This window comes from Dermacentor andersoni, chromosome 11, assembly GCF_023375885.2.
Source record: "Dermacentor andersoni chromosome 11, qqDerAnde1_hic_scaffold, whole genome shotgun sequence".
In the NCBI taxonomy this organism is placed as follows: domain Eukaryota; kingdom Metazoa; phylum Arthropoda; class Arachnida; order Ixodida; family Ixodidae; genus Dermacentor; species Dermacentor andersoni.
In genome coordinates, this window is record NC_092824.1 from 12,069,422 (window position 1) to 12,087,874 (window position 18,453).

General features: G+C 50.6%; 1 protein-coding gene across 1 annotated transcript in view; it reads right to left on the bottom strand.

The window, feature by feature from the left end:
* Positions 1-18,453, bottom strand: part of yip2 (yippee interacting protein 2) — an 88,092-nt gene that overhangs the window by 43,344 nt on the left and 26,295 nt on the right. Inside the window, exon 5 of the mRNA XM_050167746.3 lies at positions 17,094-17,241. Within this exon, the coding sequence (XP_050023703.2) occupies positions 17,094-17,241 (148 nt within the window). The remainder of the gene's footprint in view (positions 1-17,093; positions 17,242-18,453) is intronic.

Here is an 18,453-nt window from a genome sequence, read left to right on the forward strand (position 1 = left end):
TTTGACAGCTTGACAACCGAGAGTCAACAGGCTTTATTCAAAAGTAAAAGCAGGTTTGCCGAGTGGCAGTGGTGGCGCCCCAGTTGGGCAGCCACTTCGTTTCTAAGAAGGAGCAGGGGGGCAATGACCCTCACGACAAGGCAAGGCGAGGTAAACTGGATTTTTGCGAAGCGGGAACAATGTAGTGACGGACGGTCACTACAACCTCCTTGTAGCATATGTGGGCGCAAACCATTCTTTCTTTAAGAACCCTGGTTTTATCAAGATGCAAAGGCAAACAAGATTCATAACTGAAGCAGCAAAAATTGCAACTACGGGCAGTGTAAGCACTCCATCTTTCTCTCTGTCAGAGAAAGAATTGCTGTTTTTGAATGTTTCCTAGTGTGCACTCTGATAGCCTGTTTTTCACGAAATTTTGCGTACGAGTATCAGACGTAGGAAAGGTAATATCTGTACATAGCATTTGTGATGATATACATATTGACACGTGTACATGTTGATCTTTCCCGGGTGACCATGTTTCACCGCTTAACAAATGCTATCGCACAGAGCAGGACGCGCCTGCATGTATAGGAAGTTTCTGGAATGTTATCGAAGCTTCTATCTGCTGTCTGTTGTCGCCGAACCTTGTGGTATCTGATTTCATCGCGTGACGCAAATGGTGTAGAACTTTGTGGAAGACATGCGGGTCCCAGCGATTAGCCGCTGATCAGATTTTCGCCGATCGCCGACTGTGTTCGCCGCTATCGTTGTGCTTTAAGGGGGGACACGGGTCTTAGAATCCGAAAAATCGTCGAAAAATTGATTTTTTGAAAATGTTATTTTCGAAACCTGCTGCCAGTTCTTCACCTGTCTGCAAGGTTTCACGCTTCTAAATTAAGTATTTTACGCGCAATATCAATTTATATTGTCACTGTTCACCAAATTTCAGCGGTAATGGATGCCAAAAACGGCAGTTTACTGTGACGCGCAGCTCCTGTACCACTCGGGCTATCGGAGCCATCTTGGTCTCTCTTGAAAGAGCAGCTTTCCCTCTTCAAATTCCCGCCATTCATGTCTCCGCCCGTTCGTTGGCCAGAGAAAAAAAACGCGCCAAAAAAAGGTCCCGACGCGCACTCCTATTTGTTACTCGAGGCACGTGACGCGAGGGCGCTACACGGTTGGCTGAAGCCGCCTTCGTCGTCTGCTCGACGCGCTCGGCCGGAGCTGCAGTGCGCAAGCGAGCGCCATTTTGTTCTTGTGTTGACAGCGGAGCGGTACACGCGATGCATCGACGAGCTGTGAAATTTCGCTCCAAACATCCTTTCGGCAAGGCGGTGAAGGGTTCGCTCAGCGAGAACTTCAAAAAGGGCACCGCAACACCACGGGATACTCAAGACGTCGAACTTCAAGCGTCCGATGACGGCGTCGTCGAAGCCACCACGGTAGGCCTAACTTGTCCGACGTCCGAAAGCGGCACCGGCGGCAACGACAGGAGCCGGGTACACCACGACACGACCTTTCTGCAGCCCTCGGAAGCAGAAGAGCAGCGAAGAAAAGCGGCAGACAAAACGGAGAAACTTGAATCGACTGCAGCAACAGAGCGAAAAAAAGAACTTCTCGCTGACAGCGCCGACGCCCAACCACTCGGCGGAACTCCATTCACCATTCTGTGCTTGGATGCGGTGAACGCTTTACAAGAGTCCGCGAAATGCAAAACGTGCAGTGGTGGCGTCAAAGTAGTGAGAGACGAATGGGAATATGGACTTGCGGTGAAGTTGCACCTTGTGAGCGATAATTGCGATAAGACTTCGTCGGCATGGAGCTCGCCGCGCGTCGACGGCACTCAGAAAGTGAATCCGTTTATTGTGAATGTCCTCGCCGCGCGTGCCATGCAGGCCACTGGCAATCGCCAAACGGCTTTGAACGACGTGTTCGCAGCAATGAATGTGAGCCATCGAGGCCTGCACACAAAAACGTGGCAGGCATATGTGAAAACAAAGCTGACGCCTGCTGCCAATCGCGCGGCCCAAAAGCTCGTCAGCAAGTGCGCGCAGTCGGTTCGCGACCTCTACGCCGAACTGCACGTAAGCAATCCGGGAAACATCGCAGTTTCCTACGATGGATCCTGGATGACGCGCGGACATTCATCGCATGTTGGCGTCGGCACGGTTATCGAACTTTTCAGCGGTTTGGTGCTGGACTATGTTGTCCTAAGCAACTACTGTGCCGGATGCGAGTCGGGCCCGAAGGAGGGTGACCCTTCTTACGAAACATGGGCAGCCAGTCATGTCTGTCAAAAAAATACGACGAAGAAGGCAGGTGAGATGGAGGTGGAGGCCGCGCTGATTCTCTTCAAGAGGTCGCTCGAGCGCCACAACATGCGCTACACCACTGTTCTCTGCGACGGCGACAGCAGGACTTACCTTGCTTTAGTGGAAGAAAAGGTGTATGGATACATACCCATTGAAAAAGAGGACTGCGTGAACCATGTCGAGAAGCGCATGGGCACAGCACTAAGAAACGCAGTAGCCAAGCATAAGGGCTCTGGCTCCAACAGCCTCTGTGGACGGGGCAAACTTACGGGAGAGCTGATCAACAGAATCAGCTCATATTATGGGTGGGCACTGAAAACCCACAAAGACGTGGATGCAATGAACAGGGCAGTGATGGCCACATTCTATCATATCACTGCCAACGACACCAAGGCCAACCACTCATTTTGCCCACCAGGGCCTAGCTCGTGGTGCAAACAGAATGCGGCAAAAGCCAGAGGTGAGCCTGCCCCAAGGCACCCCCGCAATCTGCCTCCCCATGTCGGTGAGGCCTTGCTGCCCATATTTGAGCGCCTTTCAGAGAAGAAACTCCTGGAACGATGCTTGCGTGGGAAGACTCAAAATAACAACGAGAGTCTACATTCAATGATATGGGCACTTTCTCCCAAGCGGTCGCATGCCTCATTGTTTACGGTGGAGGCTGCTGTGGCCGAAGCCGTAATGAAATTCAACAGCGGGAATGCAAGAACCTCAGCAGCCATCCTCACTGAGCTGAGCCTCAACGCAAGTGCCCAAAGCGAAAAGCGCATGCTCGAAAAAGACCTGCGCAGAAGCCGAGCATCAGTATGCAAGCGTGCATGTAGAGAAAATATGCAGCAGGCCTTGAAAAATCGCCACGTTGGTGAAAAAAAACAGACTGATTACATGCCTGGGGCTTATTAACCCTTTGGAGATGTAAACATGTAATTATTTTTTGCTTGTACTTGATAAACTTAGTTTTGTTTGTTTTTTGCCTTTTTCTCAAAACTTTGTTTTGTGTCTGGTTGCAAGTTTGCCCAAGAGATATCTCAGCACCTAGAGCAGCTAGAACTATAATTCTTTTTGCAATGTGAAGCTGAAACTATAAAGGATGCAGCGCTGGAAGCAGATTTTTTATTTTTATCTCTAGGAATTTTTTTTCTGCATTCTTTTTCTTGTCCAGTCGCCATGTTGGGAGCACAAAGTTCAGTGGGCTGCTAAATCTCTAATGTTAGCCCAATTTGAAAACTGCTTTCAGCGTTGCACTCTTAAACATTGTAGTATCTACCCACATGTTAAAATTTGAATTTCTGATGAGTAATTTTTTTTCTATTGTTTGGGCAGACAATAGCAATAATTTTCTAATATCTCAGGAACTAATTGATCTACAAGAAAAACAGTTGCATATTTGAAATCAGCAGAAAAAACTTAATATATGTGCCTAGTTTCATTATATTTGGACTGTCAGTAAAGAAAATAGGTCTCTGACCAGTGTCCCCCCTTAAGTGTAGCCTGTCTTTGTGGGCACAGGTTCGCCCAATAAAAGCTAGTTTTGTCTTTCACAGTATTGCTACTGTGTTCTTCAACGTCGCCACCACGTGACATCTGGTGGAGGTGCTTTTCGTTCACGTACCGGACGCCCCCTACAAGCCGTGATCCAAGCCCAGACTGCAAAGAGAACACCAACGTAGTCCCGGACCATCGAGCAAGCCGCCGTCTTCAACAGCTGCCCCCGCAACACGGACTTCTACCAGAGAAGACCAAGAAGATTGTGGCCAAGGCAACCCCAATGACAGCCCCAGCGTTCCCCATCGTGCTGCAGCAGCCCAGGGAGCCTCCGACGTTCCGCGGTTCAACATTCGAGGACCCGGAAACCTGGCTTGAGACGTATGAGAGGGTCGCTGCGTTTAACAGCTGGAACAGCGACGACAAACTGCGACATGTCTTCTTCACATTGGAAGACGCTGCCAGGACGTGGTTCGAGAACTGAGAAGCCACCTTAATGACGTGGGACCTGTTCTAAAGCGGCTTCCTGCAGACCTTCACAAGCGTCGTACGCCGAGAACGAGCCCAAGCACTACTAGAAACCCGATTGCAGCTGCCTAATGAAACCACCGCAAAGAAATGAGCCGCCTATTCCGCCACGCCGACCCGGAAATGTCAGAGAAAAAGAAAGTCTGCCTACTCATGCGTGGTGTGAAGGAAGAACTTTTTGCCGGAATGGTACAAAGCCCACCGAAGACCGTCAACGAGTTTTTTCGCGAGGCCAGCAGCATCGATAGGACACTCGAGATGCGAAACCGGCAATTTGACCGCCGCACGAACTCGACAAACTACGCCGGAGTTCAGTCACTGGCCACCGACGACCTACGCGAGACTATACGAGCGGTCGTGCGGGGGGAGCTACAGAAGCTGTTCCCATTATCACAGCCTCAAGTGGCTTCGATTGCCGACGCCGTACGTGACCAGCTCCGACAAAAACTCGGAGTAGCCCCTGAACCGCTGCAGCCTCAGCCGCAAGCGATGAGCTACGCCGCCGTCGCCCGCCGTCAAGGTCCCCCTCTACGACCGTGCCACGGCCCCGTAACGCCGCAATTCCGTCGACCGCCACCGCCACCGCCAGCACGCCCACCCGTCGCCCAGCGCAGCTACCCGAGGAAGACAGACGTTTGGTGCGCTCTTGACCACCACCCGCTCTGCTACCACTGCGGAGAAGCGGGTCACGTCTACCGACGATGCCCATACCGGGAGATGGGACTGCGAGGTTTCGCCGTCAACGCTCCGTGCCCGCAGCAAGGTGAACGCCCTCGCGATATCGCCGACTACCTCGCCGCTACTCAGTGGAGCTCTCGACGACCGTCGCGTTCGCCATCACCAGGCCGGTACCTGTCGCTGCAGTGCCAACCATACACTGGCCCAGCCCGGGGCCGGTCAGCGAGCCCACATCTGGAAAACTAAAAGCAGCAACCAATGGAGGTGCGGTTGTTGTTCGTCGAACTGACGAAGATCCTCCGCCGCCGCTGAAGACGACGAAGAGACCATCTCGACGACATAATAACGACACGCCGCTGTCCGGACGAAGTCAGGAAGCCAAGACTACACCGATAAAAGATGACTTGACAACGCTACGTTCTAACTTCAGTTCAATACGACGCAGCCGTGCTGCGACACCAAGACCTAACTGCAACGCCAGACAAAGAACCACCGCCCTCGATGTGCTTCCCGACGGCCACGCAGTTACCGCCATAGTGGACACAGGGGCTGATTACTCCGTAATGAGTGGACACATCGCTGCCAAGTTGAAGAAAGTTAAGACCGCATGGGAAGGCCCTCAAATTTGGAGCGCTGGAGGACACCTCATCACGCCCACTGGAATCTGCACGGCAAGAATTACCATTCATGACCGGACTTACCCTGCCGCCTTCGTTATCCTCCAACAGTGTTCATGAGACGTCATTCTCGGTATGGACTTCTTGAACCAACACGGTGCAATCATCAACCTGAAGTCGAAGTCAATAACGCTGTTGGAAGATAAAGCGATACCGCTGGAGAGCCCTCGTAGTCACCACGCCTTGAGTGTGCTCCAAGATCAAGTGAGCATCTCGCCTCGCTCCAGCCTTGTTATTTCGGTCGGCACCGAAACACCCGCTGACGTAGCAAGGCGTCATCGAAGACGACCAACGTCTATTGCTCGACCGCAAAATTTGCGTCGCAAGACGGATCGCCCTATTGCACGGAGGAAACACGAAAGTGTTGCCGGCAAACTTCAGCCAGGAGTTTAAGCACATCAACAAGGGCACGACGATAGCATACATCGAGGAAATTCTGGAAACCAGCAATGCGTTTGTCCTCTCGGATTCTGCCGCATCTACCCCGATGACCGTAGTTCCCGAACCAGACTTCGACATAAATCCAAGTTTCCCCACTCTTAAGCAACAACAGCTCAGAAGACTACTTCGACGATACAAAGAGTGCTTTTCGACGTCATCAAACATTCGACAAACACTAGTCGCAAAGCATCGCATAATAACCGAAGAGTGTGCTTGACCACTCCGCCAGAGCCCTTATCGAGTTTCTACGCGAGAACGGGAAGCTATAAGACACAAAGTCGACGAAATGCTGGGCGACGACATCATCCAGCCGTCAAAAAGCCCGTGGGCATCTCCTGTAGTCCTGGTGAAGACAAAGGACGGAACCCTACGTTTCTGCGTCGATTATCGTCGTCTGAACAAGATCACGAAGAAGTGCGGATACCCTCTCTCACAAATAGACGACGCATTGGATCGGCTCTGCAACGCTAAATACTTCTCGTCGATGGACCTCAAGTCTGGCTATTGGCAAATAGAAGTCGATGAAAGAGATAGCAAAAAGACCGCCTTCATCACCCCAGACGGCCTCTACGAGTTCAAGGTCATGCAATTCGGACTGTGCTCGGCGCCTGCAACGTTCCAGCGCGTGATGGACACGGTTTTAGCAGGATTGAAGCGGCAGACCTGTCTCATTTACTTGGATGATTTCGACGATCACCTTAGGCGGCTTCCAACAGTACTAGATGCCATCAGGTCATCAGGGCTTACTCTGAAGCCGGAAAAGTGCCGCTTTGGTTACGGCGAGCTTTTGTTTCTAGGCCACGTCATCAGCAAATCTGGAGTCTGGCCCGACCCGCAGAAGACAGCTGCCATCGCGAAGTTCCCGCAGCCCATCGACAAGAAGGCAGTGCGCAGATTCCTTGGAATGTGTGCCTACTACAGGAGCTTTGTCAAGGACTTCTCACGCATCGCGGAGCCGCTAACGCATCTAACCAAACATGATATTGAGTTCAAGTGGGAAACGCCACAGGCTGATGCATTTCAAGAACTCAAACGACGCATGCAGTCGCCGCCGGTACTTGCACACTTCGACGAGAATGCAGATATTGAAATCCACACTGACGCCAGTAGCCTAGGCCTCGGTGCCGTCCTAGTCCAGAGGAAAGACAGACTTGAATGGGTGATATCGTATGGTAGCCGGTCGCTGTCAAAAGCGGAGGCAATTATTCTACGACTGAAAAGGAATGCCTCGCCATCATTTGGGCTACAGCAAAATTCCGCCCTTACCTATATGAGAGGCTATTCAAAGTGGTCAGCGACCATCACGCGTTGTGTTGGCTAGCTAACTTAAAGGACCCTTCAGGACGGCTGGCACGGTGGAGCCTCAGATGGCAAGAATATGACGTCACCGTAATATACAAGTCCGGAAGAAAACATTGTGACGCCGACTGCTTATCACGCGCCCCCATCGATGCCCCGCCGCAAGCCGACGAGGACGATGATGCCTTCCTTGGAATAATAAGCGCGGAAGACTTCACTAAAGAGCAACGAGCAGACCCGGAGCTAAAAGGCCTCGTCGAATATTTGGAAGGGCACACCGACGTTGTCCCCAGGGCATTTAAGCGCGGATTATCTTCCTTCACGCTTCAAAACAATCTGCTCGTGAAGAAGAACTTCTCACCAGTTCACGCGAACTACCTTCTTGTACTTCCGTTGGCGCTACGTCCAGAAGTACTGCGCGCCCTACATGACGATCCGACCGCCGGGCACCTCGGCTTCTCCTGGATGCTATCGAGGATACAAGAAATGTATTACTGGCCGCGCCTAACCGCCGACGTTGCCCGTTACGTCAAGACATGCCGAGACTGTCAGCGACGCAAGACACCACCTACAAGGCCAGCCGGATTACTACAGCCGATCAAGCCTCCTTGCCGACGTTCTCAGCAGATAGGGATGGACTTGTTGGGACCATTTCTGACGTCAACATCCGGAAATAAGTGGATCATCGTGGCGACGGACTACCTCACCCGCTTCGCTGAAACTAAAGCCCTGCCGAAAGGCAGCGCAGCCGAAGTGGCAAAATTTTTCGTCGAAAGCATTCTGCTGCGACATGGCGCCCCAGAAGTACTCATCACCGACAGAGGAACGGCCTTTACAGCGAAGCTTACCCAAGCCATTCTTCAGTACAGTCAGACAAGGCACAGGAGGACAACTGCCTACCACCCACAGACGAATGGTCTTTCGGAGCGCCTGAATAAAACCCTTGCCGACATGCTAGCAATGTACGTCGACGTCGAACACAAGACCTGGGATGCCGTCCTGCCGTATGTAACCTTCGCTTACAACACGGCGGTGCAAGAAACAACACACATCACGCCGTTTAAGCTGGTTTATGCCAGGAACCCGACGACGACGCTCGACGCCATGCTGCTGCACGTCACTGAGGAGGAGAATCCTGACGTCGCTACCTATCTCCAGCGCGCCGAAGAAGCCCGACAGCTCGCCCGTCTACGGATCAAGAACCAGCAGCGTGCTGACAGCCGACACTACAACCTCCGACGACGGTTCGTCGAGTACCAGCCCGGCGACCGTGCTTGGGTTTGGACCCTGATATGCCAACGAGGACTGAGTGAGAAACTATTGCGACGCTATTTCGGACCTTACAAGGTCATTCGACGTATTGGCGCACTGGACTATGAGGTCGTGCCAGACGGCATTTCGCAGTTACAGCGGTGCCGGGCACGATCTTAAGTGGTCCACGTAGTGTGTCTTAGACCCTTTCACTCACGCTGATGAACTTCCTTATTTTGTTGTTTCTTTGCTACGGGTGTTTTTGTTTATTACTTTCATTTGTTTACAGCATCAGGTCAATGCTTTTTAAGAGGGGGGTATTGACATGTGTATGTGTTGATCTTTCCCGGGTGACCATGTTTCACCGCTTAGCAAATGCTATCGCACAGCGCAGGACGCGCCTGCATGTATAGGAAGTTTCTGGAATGTTATCGATGCTTCTATCCGCTGTCTGTTGTCGCCGAACCTTGTGGTATCTGATTTCATTGCATGACAGTGTAGAACTTTGTGGAAGACACGCGGGTCCCAGCTTTTAGTCTGGAACATTCGACGACTGCTGTATAAAAGCCGACACGCTTGACCCGCTGATCAGATTTTCGACGATCGCCGACTGTGTTCGCCGCTATCGTTGTGCTTTAAGTGTAGCCTGTCTTTGTGGGCACAGGTTCGCCCAATAAAAGCTAGTTTTGTCTTTCACAGTATTGCTACTGTGTTCTTTAACGTCACTACCACGTGACAATATGCTGTCTATGTGTATATACCTGTGCCTTGGGTTCAAATAAAGCATTTGTTGGAAGTTGCCACTGATGTTGTGGCAACTTGGAGCGATCACTTGAGTTCTTCAGGTGCAGCCCCAATTGCCACAACCCCAGCCAGAAGAGATAACACACGCCGCTGTCGCCTGCTGCCATGGTCCCCTTCGGTGCCCGTGCCAGGGCCCTGCAGCGGCGCAATTCCCTCATCCATCGCTGCCCGCCGCCACTGCCAGCACCCCCAACCGTCACCGAGTGCAGCGTTCCAAGGAAGACTGGCGTTTGGAGCTCCCCCAACCACCGTCAGCTCTGCTATCAATGCGGAGAAGCGAGCCATGTCTACTACCAATGCCCATACCGCAAAATGGGAGTACGAGGGTTCGCCGTCAATATTCCGCACCCGCAGCAAGGTAAACACCACCGCAATATCACCGACTCCTTCGCGTTCACTCAGTGGAGCCCTTGATGACCATCCCGTTCGCCTGTCACCAGACCGCTACCTATCAACGCAGCGCCGACTGTACACTGACCCAGCCCGGGGCCAGTATGTCAGCCCATATCCAGAAAACTAAAAGCAGCAACCGATGGAGGTACGGTTGCTGTTTGTTGAACTGACGAAGATCCTCTGCCGCCGCCGTTGATATGTTGACGACATATCAACGTGACACTGACATCCTGATGAAGCCTAGAACCAAAGAATACGCCAACAAAAGAAGACCTGAAGATGTGATGTTCCAGCCACAGGTCAACATGATGCAGCTGTGATCTGACGCCAAGACCTAACTGCAACGCAAGAGAAAGAACCACTGAGCTTGACGTGCTTCTCGATGACCACACAGTCACCGCCTTAGTGGACACAGGAACCGACTACTCCGTCAAGAGTGGACCCATCACCACCTAGTTAAAGAAAGTTAAGACTGCATGGGAAGGCCCTTGTGGCGACACGCTCGCTGCAACATTTCTGCGCAGCCTCCGGCTCATCATCGTCCACTCCAGCGAAGCATGACTGCATGCTGCACTGCATGGCCGATAAGGAACACCGCCACCACAGTGGTACCGCCTAGCGTTGGTGACAGGGAAGCTACAAAAAGCAGGCTGCGTGGCTTGAAAGATACACTTGCTAAGTGGATGCGCGAAGCGCCAGTACGGTATGATCAGCTGCTGCTGCTTCTGCTGAGGCAATAAACTGCTGTCCTTTTTCTTTGTTGGGATTCATTCTTCAGTCAACGCAACATCCCACACCCTCAAATTCAGACTGCTGGAGGACACCTAATAACGCCGACTGGAATCTGCATGGCAAGAATTATCATTTGTGGCACCAGTGACATCGACGCAATCACCCTAGGAAAGAAGAGGAGGTCAGGCAATGCCACGAGTGCCGCAGGGGCTGTACTGGCTGGGAACTGAAGAAATAAAAGATCAGTTAAGTTTGAGCTCTGGTGCTGGAATAACGTCTCATTGCCTCTCTCTCATGTGCTCTACAATTGGTGACTCGGACGTCTGGATCGACGCGAAACTTGTGCCAGGTAAAACGTGCCACACAAGAAAGGAAGTGGAGCCATGTCAAGCACTGACTGCAAGACCTCGATCCACCGAGAAGCCGCTGAGCTTGCTTCAACCACTCCAGTTGTCTCAAACATCATCCACCTGCCAGAAATTTGGGAGCGGAATCCGATGACATGGTTCATCCAAGCAGAGGCCCTTTTGAACTCTCGCAGATTCTGCCACAGACTTGCAAGTACCTCCTTGTGGTCGATGCACTTCCAGCGGCCGTCATTGACGAAATTGCCGACCTTCTCCTTTCGTTGGCGCACACCCTCCCAGCATTGCCTTATGATGAGATCAAGGCCACCATACTGGATCGTACAGCTACGCCAGAATGCTCATGAATACAATAGCTACTCTCATTCGAACAGCTAGGCAATCAATGCCCAAGTCAGTTACTGCATAAAATGCTTCACATTCTCAGCACTCACGCGCTTCCGCCACCACGAACAATGCCCTTGCACGTGAGCTCTTTCTTCAGTGCTTGCCCTCCCAAATCCAGATGGTGTTGGCCACTGCTTCAATCCAGGATCTGTCAGAGCTTGCTGCATTGGCTGACAAGGTGATGGAAATTGTCGATACACTTCAGCTGGTTTCAGCTGTGATGTCAGGGTCAGCCTCGCACACTGCACAGTCTTCACCTCCAAACTGGCCAGAAACAGCATCGACCACATTCCCTGTAGCTGAGCTGTGCTCATGGTTCCTGGCCAAGCTCCTGGTTAAAAATTAAATTATTGGGTTTTACGTGCCAAAACCACTTTCTGATTATGAGGCCCGCCGTAGTGGAGGACTCCGGAAATTTCGACCACCTGAGGTTCTTTAACGTGCACCTAAATCTAAGCACACGGGTGTATTCGCATTTCGCCCCGATCGAAATGCGGCCGCCGCGGCAGCTCCTGGTTGCGACCACTTGTAGGAATGTTTCTCCGTGTTCCTGTCGTTATTGCCGATCTCCATCTCCTCAACACGGTCCATCCAGTGAGTGCCAGTGCTACAGTGCAGGAGATTAGCCAGCCATCTGCTGGTATCACCACCATTTTGGTGTGGAAGTACGTCACTGCCTTCTTCCTTGCACTAAGTGGGGAAACCATCCGGCCGACTGCTAACGGCAACGAGCGGTCGCGGCCCCACCCCAGGTCACTTCTACATCATCGATAAGGTCACTGGGCAATGCTTCCTGATCGACATGGGTGCACAGGTCGGCATTCTATCTGCTACACAAGCGGATTGCACAGCTGCTCCAGTTCTGTACTCGCAAGCCGTGAATGGCACTCACATTCTGGTATTTTGAGAACGCTTGCTCACACTTAACCTGGGCCTGCGAAGAGTGTTCGATGGTTGTTCATGGTTGCAGACATCAGTTCTGCCATTATGGTGCTGATTTCCTCACCGACCATGGCCTCATTGTAGATGTCAAACAACATCTCCTGGACGCAACAACTTATCTCTCTGTGCAAGGCTTTGCTGCACTGGGAACCACATATTTAGTGCTCTCTTGTGCTACACTTTCCAATGGACTCTTCGCAGCTTTGTTATGAGAATTTCCCGAAATCACCGCACCGCCCAACTGGAAAAACCCCATCTGCCACAACGTGCGACACCACATCGTCACTTCCGGACCTCCTGCATTGCTGACTTGCTCTGGACAAGCTCAAAGTTGCACGTGCAGAGTCTGAGCACATGTTGAAATCAGGCATTATTCGGCCGTCCGCCAGTAACTGGGCAGCTCCACTTCTCATGGTGCCTAAGAAATTGGGTGACTGGAGGCCATGTGGAGATCACAGCTGTCTCAATACTAAGACTATTCTGGATCAGTACGTTTTGCCCAACATACAAGATTTCACCGTCGCTCTGCACGGTGCTGACATCTTTTCAAAGACTGACCTCATACATGCCTACCACCAAATTCCTGTGGCTGAGCAAGGCATACCTAAGACACCCATTACAATGCCATTCGGACTGTCTGAGTTTCTGCAAATGAGTTTGGTCTCAGGAACGCCACCTAGTCATTCCAACATTTTATTGATATGGTAATGCATGGGCTACCCTTCGTCTTCGCCTACGTCAACGACTTGTTGGTGGCGAGCTAAATCGTAGAAGAGCATTTACAACATCTAGGCCTTTTGCTCCAACGACTATCTGAGCACGGTATCGTCATCAACGTCTCTAAAAGCGAGTTTGGTGTGGATGACTCAGAGTTTCTAGGACATCAACTAGATGCCAGTGGCATTCGCCCACTTCCATCAACAATTGAAGCAGTAGAGAGCTTCCCCAAGCCCACGACGATCACGAAGCTGCGACAGTTCCTCGGCATGGTTAACTTTTACTGCCAATTTATCAGGAACTGCGCTGCCATAGTAGCGATTCTGGATCGCCTCCTTACCAACAAGAACAAGACCTTCTTGCTGCATTAGGATGCCGTCACAGAAGACACCATCAAGATCAAGGGCACACTCGTCCTCTTTTTTTGCGCTGTGCAAACATGTTGATATTGAATCACCAGCTCGCCCAAGCTTCCACCTTATCAAGTTGGAATTTACCTTGTCATCCGTCACTTTCACCATATTGTTGGGAATGGACCCTTTACCATCTTCACAGATCCTAAGTGCTTGACGCTTTGCAGAGAGTTGTCAACACACACGCCATGAGAAATCCGCTATCTCTTGTTTATATCGGAATTTTCCACCGATATCCAACATGTCAGTGGTGAGCAGAATGTACCTGCTGACACCCTGAGCTGTGTGAATGCCATGACACCACCTGCACGTTCTGTGCCACCCAATGTGCAGACATTCATTGCACATGAAGTTAATAATCCTGAGCTCCTTCAACTGCGCTCATCCAAAACAGCACTGCGGCTGGGCGATATCTTGCTTGATGGTGTCGCACTTGCCTGCGATGCTTCTACAGAAACACCAAGATTATTTGTCCCCAGCCCGTTACGCAAGCAGCTTTTCGACACACTGCACCAGCTCGCTCACCCTGGTGTTCATGCCACACAACGCGCTCAAACAACCACCTTATCTTATTGCGCTACGTATGGCCCCGGATGAATGCCGAGGTGCACGACTGGGTTCATGCATGTGCACCCTGCCAATGTGCCAAAGTTCATAGGTATCCTGTTCTCCCAGCATGCCAGTTTCTCCAACCTGATCATCATTTCGATGTTGTTTACAATGACATTAATGGACCACTACTACCATGTCAGGGATTTTGCTACCTGCTCACCTCTATCTACAGGTTTACCCGTTGGCCAGAAGCAACACCATTGCAAGACAGCTCTGCTGCAACGGTTATGGCAGCTTCTGTCACAACATGGGTTGGCCGCTTCAGATGCCCTACCAAAATTCTTACTCACAGAGGAGAGCAATTTGAGTCCACTCTCTTACAAGAGCTCCTGCACTTGCTTGAAATGAATCATCTGTGCACAGCCACCTATCATCCCCAAACTAATGGCCTCGTGAAACGCTTTCATTGACATCTCAAGTCAGCGCTGATTGCTCATGGCACACCATCACAATGGGTTCAACGTCTACCACTGGTTCTTCTGAGCATCCAGTGTGCCTTGAAGTCGTACATCATGTGCTCGAGCACGGAGCTCGTCTATGATACTCCGCTCCGTCTGCCCAACGACATCTTTTCACCACAACCAGCTTCAAATGCTCTGTCTACTCATGAATAGGTGCACCTTCTTAGCGCCTTCCGGGATCTAAAACCCTGTCCAACAAGTCCAGTTTCAGCATGCACACGTTATGTTCCAACTGACCTTGCAAATGCAACCAACGTCTTCATGCGCTAGGGACCTGTTCAGCCTGCTCTTCATCCACACTACCTCGGACCCTTTCCTGTGCTGCATAGACACGAGCCCACATACACTGTGGACTTTCATGGCAAACCTGACACCATAGCACTTGACTGGCTGAAGCTATCCTAGTGCGTGGCAATTCCCACAGATGCATCTCTCAATTCAGCCCCGGACGTCTCCATTCTGGTCAGTGCTCACCCCCCTTCAGTTCGCCGAGTTTCATGGACGTGCTGATATCGTTTGCAGATCATGCTGCTCTCTAGAGGGGGAGCTACATAGTGCCAGCGACCTCGATGCAATCGCCCTAGGAAAGAAGACGAGGTCAGGCGATGCCACTAGCAGCGTGGGAGCTGAATTGGCTGGGAAATGAAGAAATAAAAGATCAGTTGAGGTTGAGCTCCAGTGCTGGAATAACGTCTCATTGTCTGTCTCTCACGTGCACTACCCGCTCATGACCGTACCTACCTTGCCACCCTCGTTATCCTTCAACAGTGTTCACGAGACGTCATTTTCAGCATGGACTTTCTGAACCAACATGGCACAATCATTGACTTGAAGTCAAAGTCGATAACGCTGTCCGAAGATCAAGTGATACTGCTGAAGAGCTCTCGTAGTCACCACATTTTGAGTGTGCTCGAAGATCAAGTGAGCATCCCACCTCACTTCAGCATTGTTATTTCTGTCGGCACTGAAACACCCACAGACATAGAAAGCTTTTTTGAGGGTGATCAATGTCTACTAGTGGATCAAAAGTAGCGTCGCAAGAAGGATCGCTAAACTGCATTGAGGAAAAGCGAAAGTGATGCTGACCAAGTTCAGCCAGGAGTTTAAGCATGTCAAGAAAGGCATGGCGATTGCATACCCCGACGGAATTGTGGAAACCAGCAATGTGTTTGTCCTCTCCGAGTCTACCGCATCTACCTCGACGACCATAGTTCCCAAACCAATCTTCAAAGTAAATCCAAGCCTCCCTATGAGTAAGCAAAAACAGCTCGAAAGTTTTCTCCGACGATACAGAGACTGCTTTTCAACGTCATCGAAGATTCGGCAAACACTAGTTGCAAAGCATCGCATAATAACCGCTATGCCGAAATAAAAGCCCTGCCCAAAAGAAGTCCAGCGGAAGTATCCAAATTTTTCATCAAGGACATCCAGCTATGCAATGGTGCGGCAGAAGTCCGCATTACTGACAGAGGAATGGCTTTCACAGCTGAGCTTACTCAAGCCATACTGCAGTACAGCCAGGCAAGTCACCGGAGGACCACCGCCTACCACCCGCAGACGAATGGCCTAACAGAACGTCTGAACAAGACACTCGCTGCCATGGTAGCGATGTACGCTGATGTCAAACACAAGATCTGGGATGCCGTCCTGCCATATGTAACCTTTGCTTAAAACACGGCGGTGCAAGAAACAACGCAGATAGTGTCGTTCAAGCTAGTTTATGGCAGGGAGCCAATGATGACTCTGGACACCATGTTGCCGCACGTCACCGATGAAAAGAATCTAGATGTCGCTGCTTATTTCCAGCGTGCTGTAAAAGCCCGACAGCTCACCCGCCTGTGGATCATGAACAAGAAGAGGACCGACAGTCGACAATACAATCCCCCTCTTAAAAAGCATTGGGACGATGCTTTTTAAGAGGGGGGCACTGACACATGTACTTATTTATCATTTTCTTGGGGACTGCATTTCACCGACAAACAACTTAAAGTTATCACTCAGCGCAGGGTGTGCCTGCATGATTGGAACTTACTGGAATGCTATCGATGGTTCTATCCATGGACACGGCGAACCTGTGCCCACAACTCAAAGTCGCTACTGTCGTGAAAACGTCCATCAGTCGCATTCCAAACTGGTGACTAACTGTCTCCCACTTTCTCCTCACGTGACCCCTCGTGCATGTGGCGCATGCGAGCCGGGTCCAATCGGCTACTTGTGCCACCACGATTGCTGCCTGTTGTTACTGAACTACACCATGATACGGTGCGCACAGTGTCCAACATGTAGGGCAATGGCCGTGCTACTTGAATGTTGCCAAGTTGTCACAGCAATATGTTTAATTTATTAGGTGACTGCAGCACAGGGACTTCAGCAAGAAGAAGAAATAGCCGAGACAGAGCGCGCCATCTGGTAACCTATCTCCTATTCATGTTTAAAGCTTTAATGCTGCGATGTTTTATTTTATCGACTATACCAACCAACCCAAAAACGTTCTTGTACTGCGCACGTGCTTGGGTACAATACAGTACAAGTGTACAATACAGTACAAGTGCACAATACAGTGAACAGGACACACGAACAACCTTGGTGAGAAATTAGGTGGCTGTACGCATACCTTCGGCCCATCGCTTCTGAGACCGCAGTGCAAAATGGTCCACATCCTGCCGGCTGATACTGTACTTGTCGGCCAAGTTTTCGGCAGTGATTGCCATGGGCAACTTGCAATACATGTCTGTCAGTGTGGCCAGCAAGGAGCATTCCATCTGTGCCGACAAGGACATGACAAGTTGTCAGGCCAGTTGGCTCGACTGGCACCAAAAGCACATACAATCTCTGCAAAATGAAAGGAAGCATCTTAGAAACGCCAGTGTTCCTCCAAGAACCACCTGTAGCGTGCTGTACCTGCATGAGAAATATTGGGAGGGCGTGACCTGCCTGTCTTTCCAGAGGTTTCAAACAGTGTGGTGGCAGTGGACTAACTGGGCAGCAGAGTATTAACACCAATAACTATCACCTTTCATATTGTTCCTCTTTGTGGCCTTCCATTTTGACAGAAAAAGTGTGGCATGGCAGCGCTGTACCTCGACTGGTGTAGTCACTAACCTGTTGTCACACTCCATGACGACTACTGAGCAAAGGCGTTGCGATTTTGGAGCTGTCAGCATGCACTCCTTATTGCAAGAATAACTGAGGAGTGTTAGGAAACATGGTAATCACTTCAGCCGAAGGGCAGCAGGGCTCAGCACTGTGTGGAGTGTCAGGCAGCACATATGAACACAGGCGAGATGTGTTAGAGGGTAATCTGGGGCCACATTCTGGAACAGGTCGCTTTGGAACTGATTCGCTCTGGCTGTTATGTCACTCGGAGAAAAAGTCGGATTTCACGGCGTGAAAGAGACCAATCAACGAGTGGCGATCTGCCAGTCATCTTTTGTTTGTACTTTGAGGAAGATATATAATTGAAGAATGTTGCTAGTTTGATTAAAAAAAAAATATTGGTTTCGTAAAGGGGTGTACATATTTAATAATTCAGAGCACAAGGACATGGCCAGCCAGAAAGGAGATCCAAAAGAGAGGCCACCTAGGGATCCTTGCGCTGTTCTGATGTGAAGTTGTCGATGCCAACCGACGACACTGCCTTAAAGGTGGAGAGGGAGGGAACAATACCCTGGATTTGGGCGCTTTGGTTCATCTTCACAGTTTTCATAAAAAAGCGCTAAAGACGAAGACACATACGAAGTCGAAAATACATAAGTCGAAGGAACACAGACGACAGGACTGGCGCTACTTCCAACTGGTATTTATTACAAACGGTCATCTATTTCTGCTCTGCGCATCGGTACATCATGCACTCATTATCATACACACAAATATTGAAATGAATTAGATCATACACAAGATTGTATGGTCAATCGGTTCAAGTGTCTAGATATATCGAAAGAAATGTCGGTTCTTTTTCTTGCAAAACCAAAGAT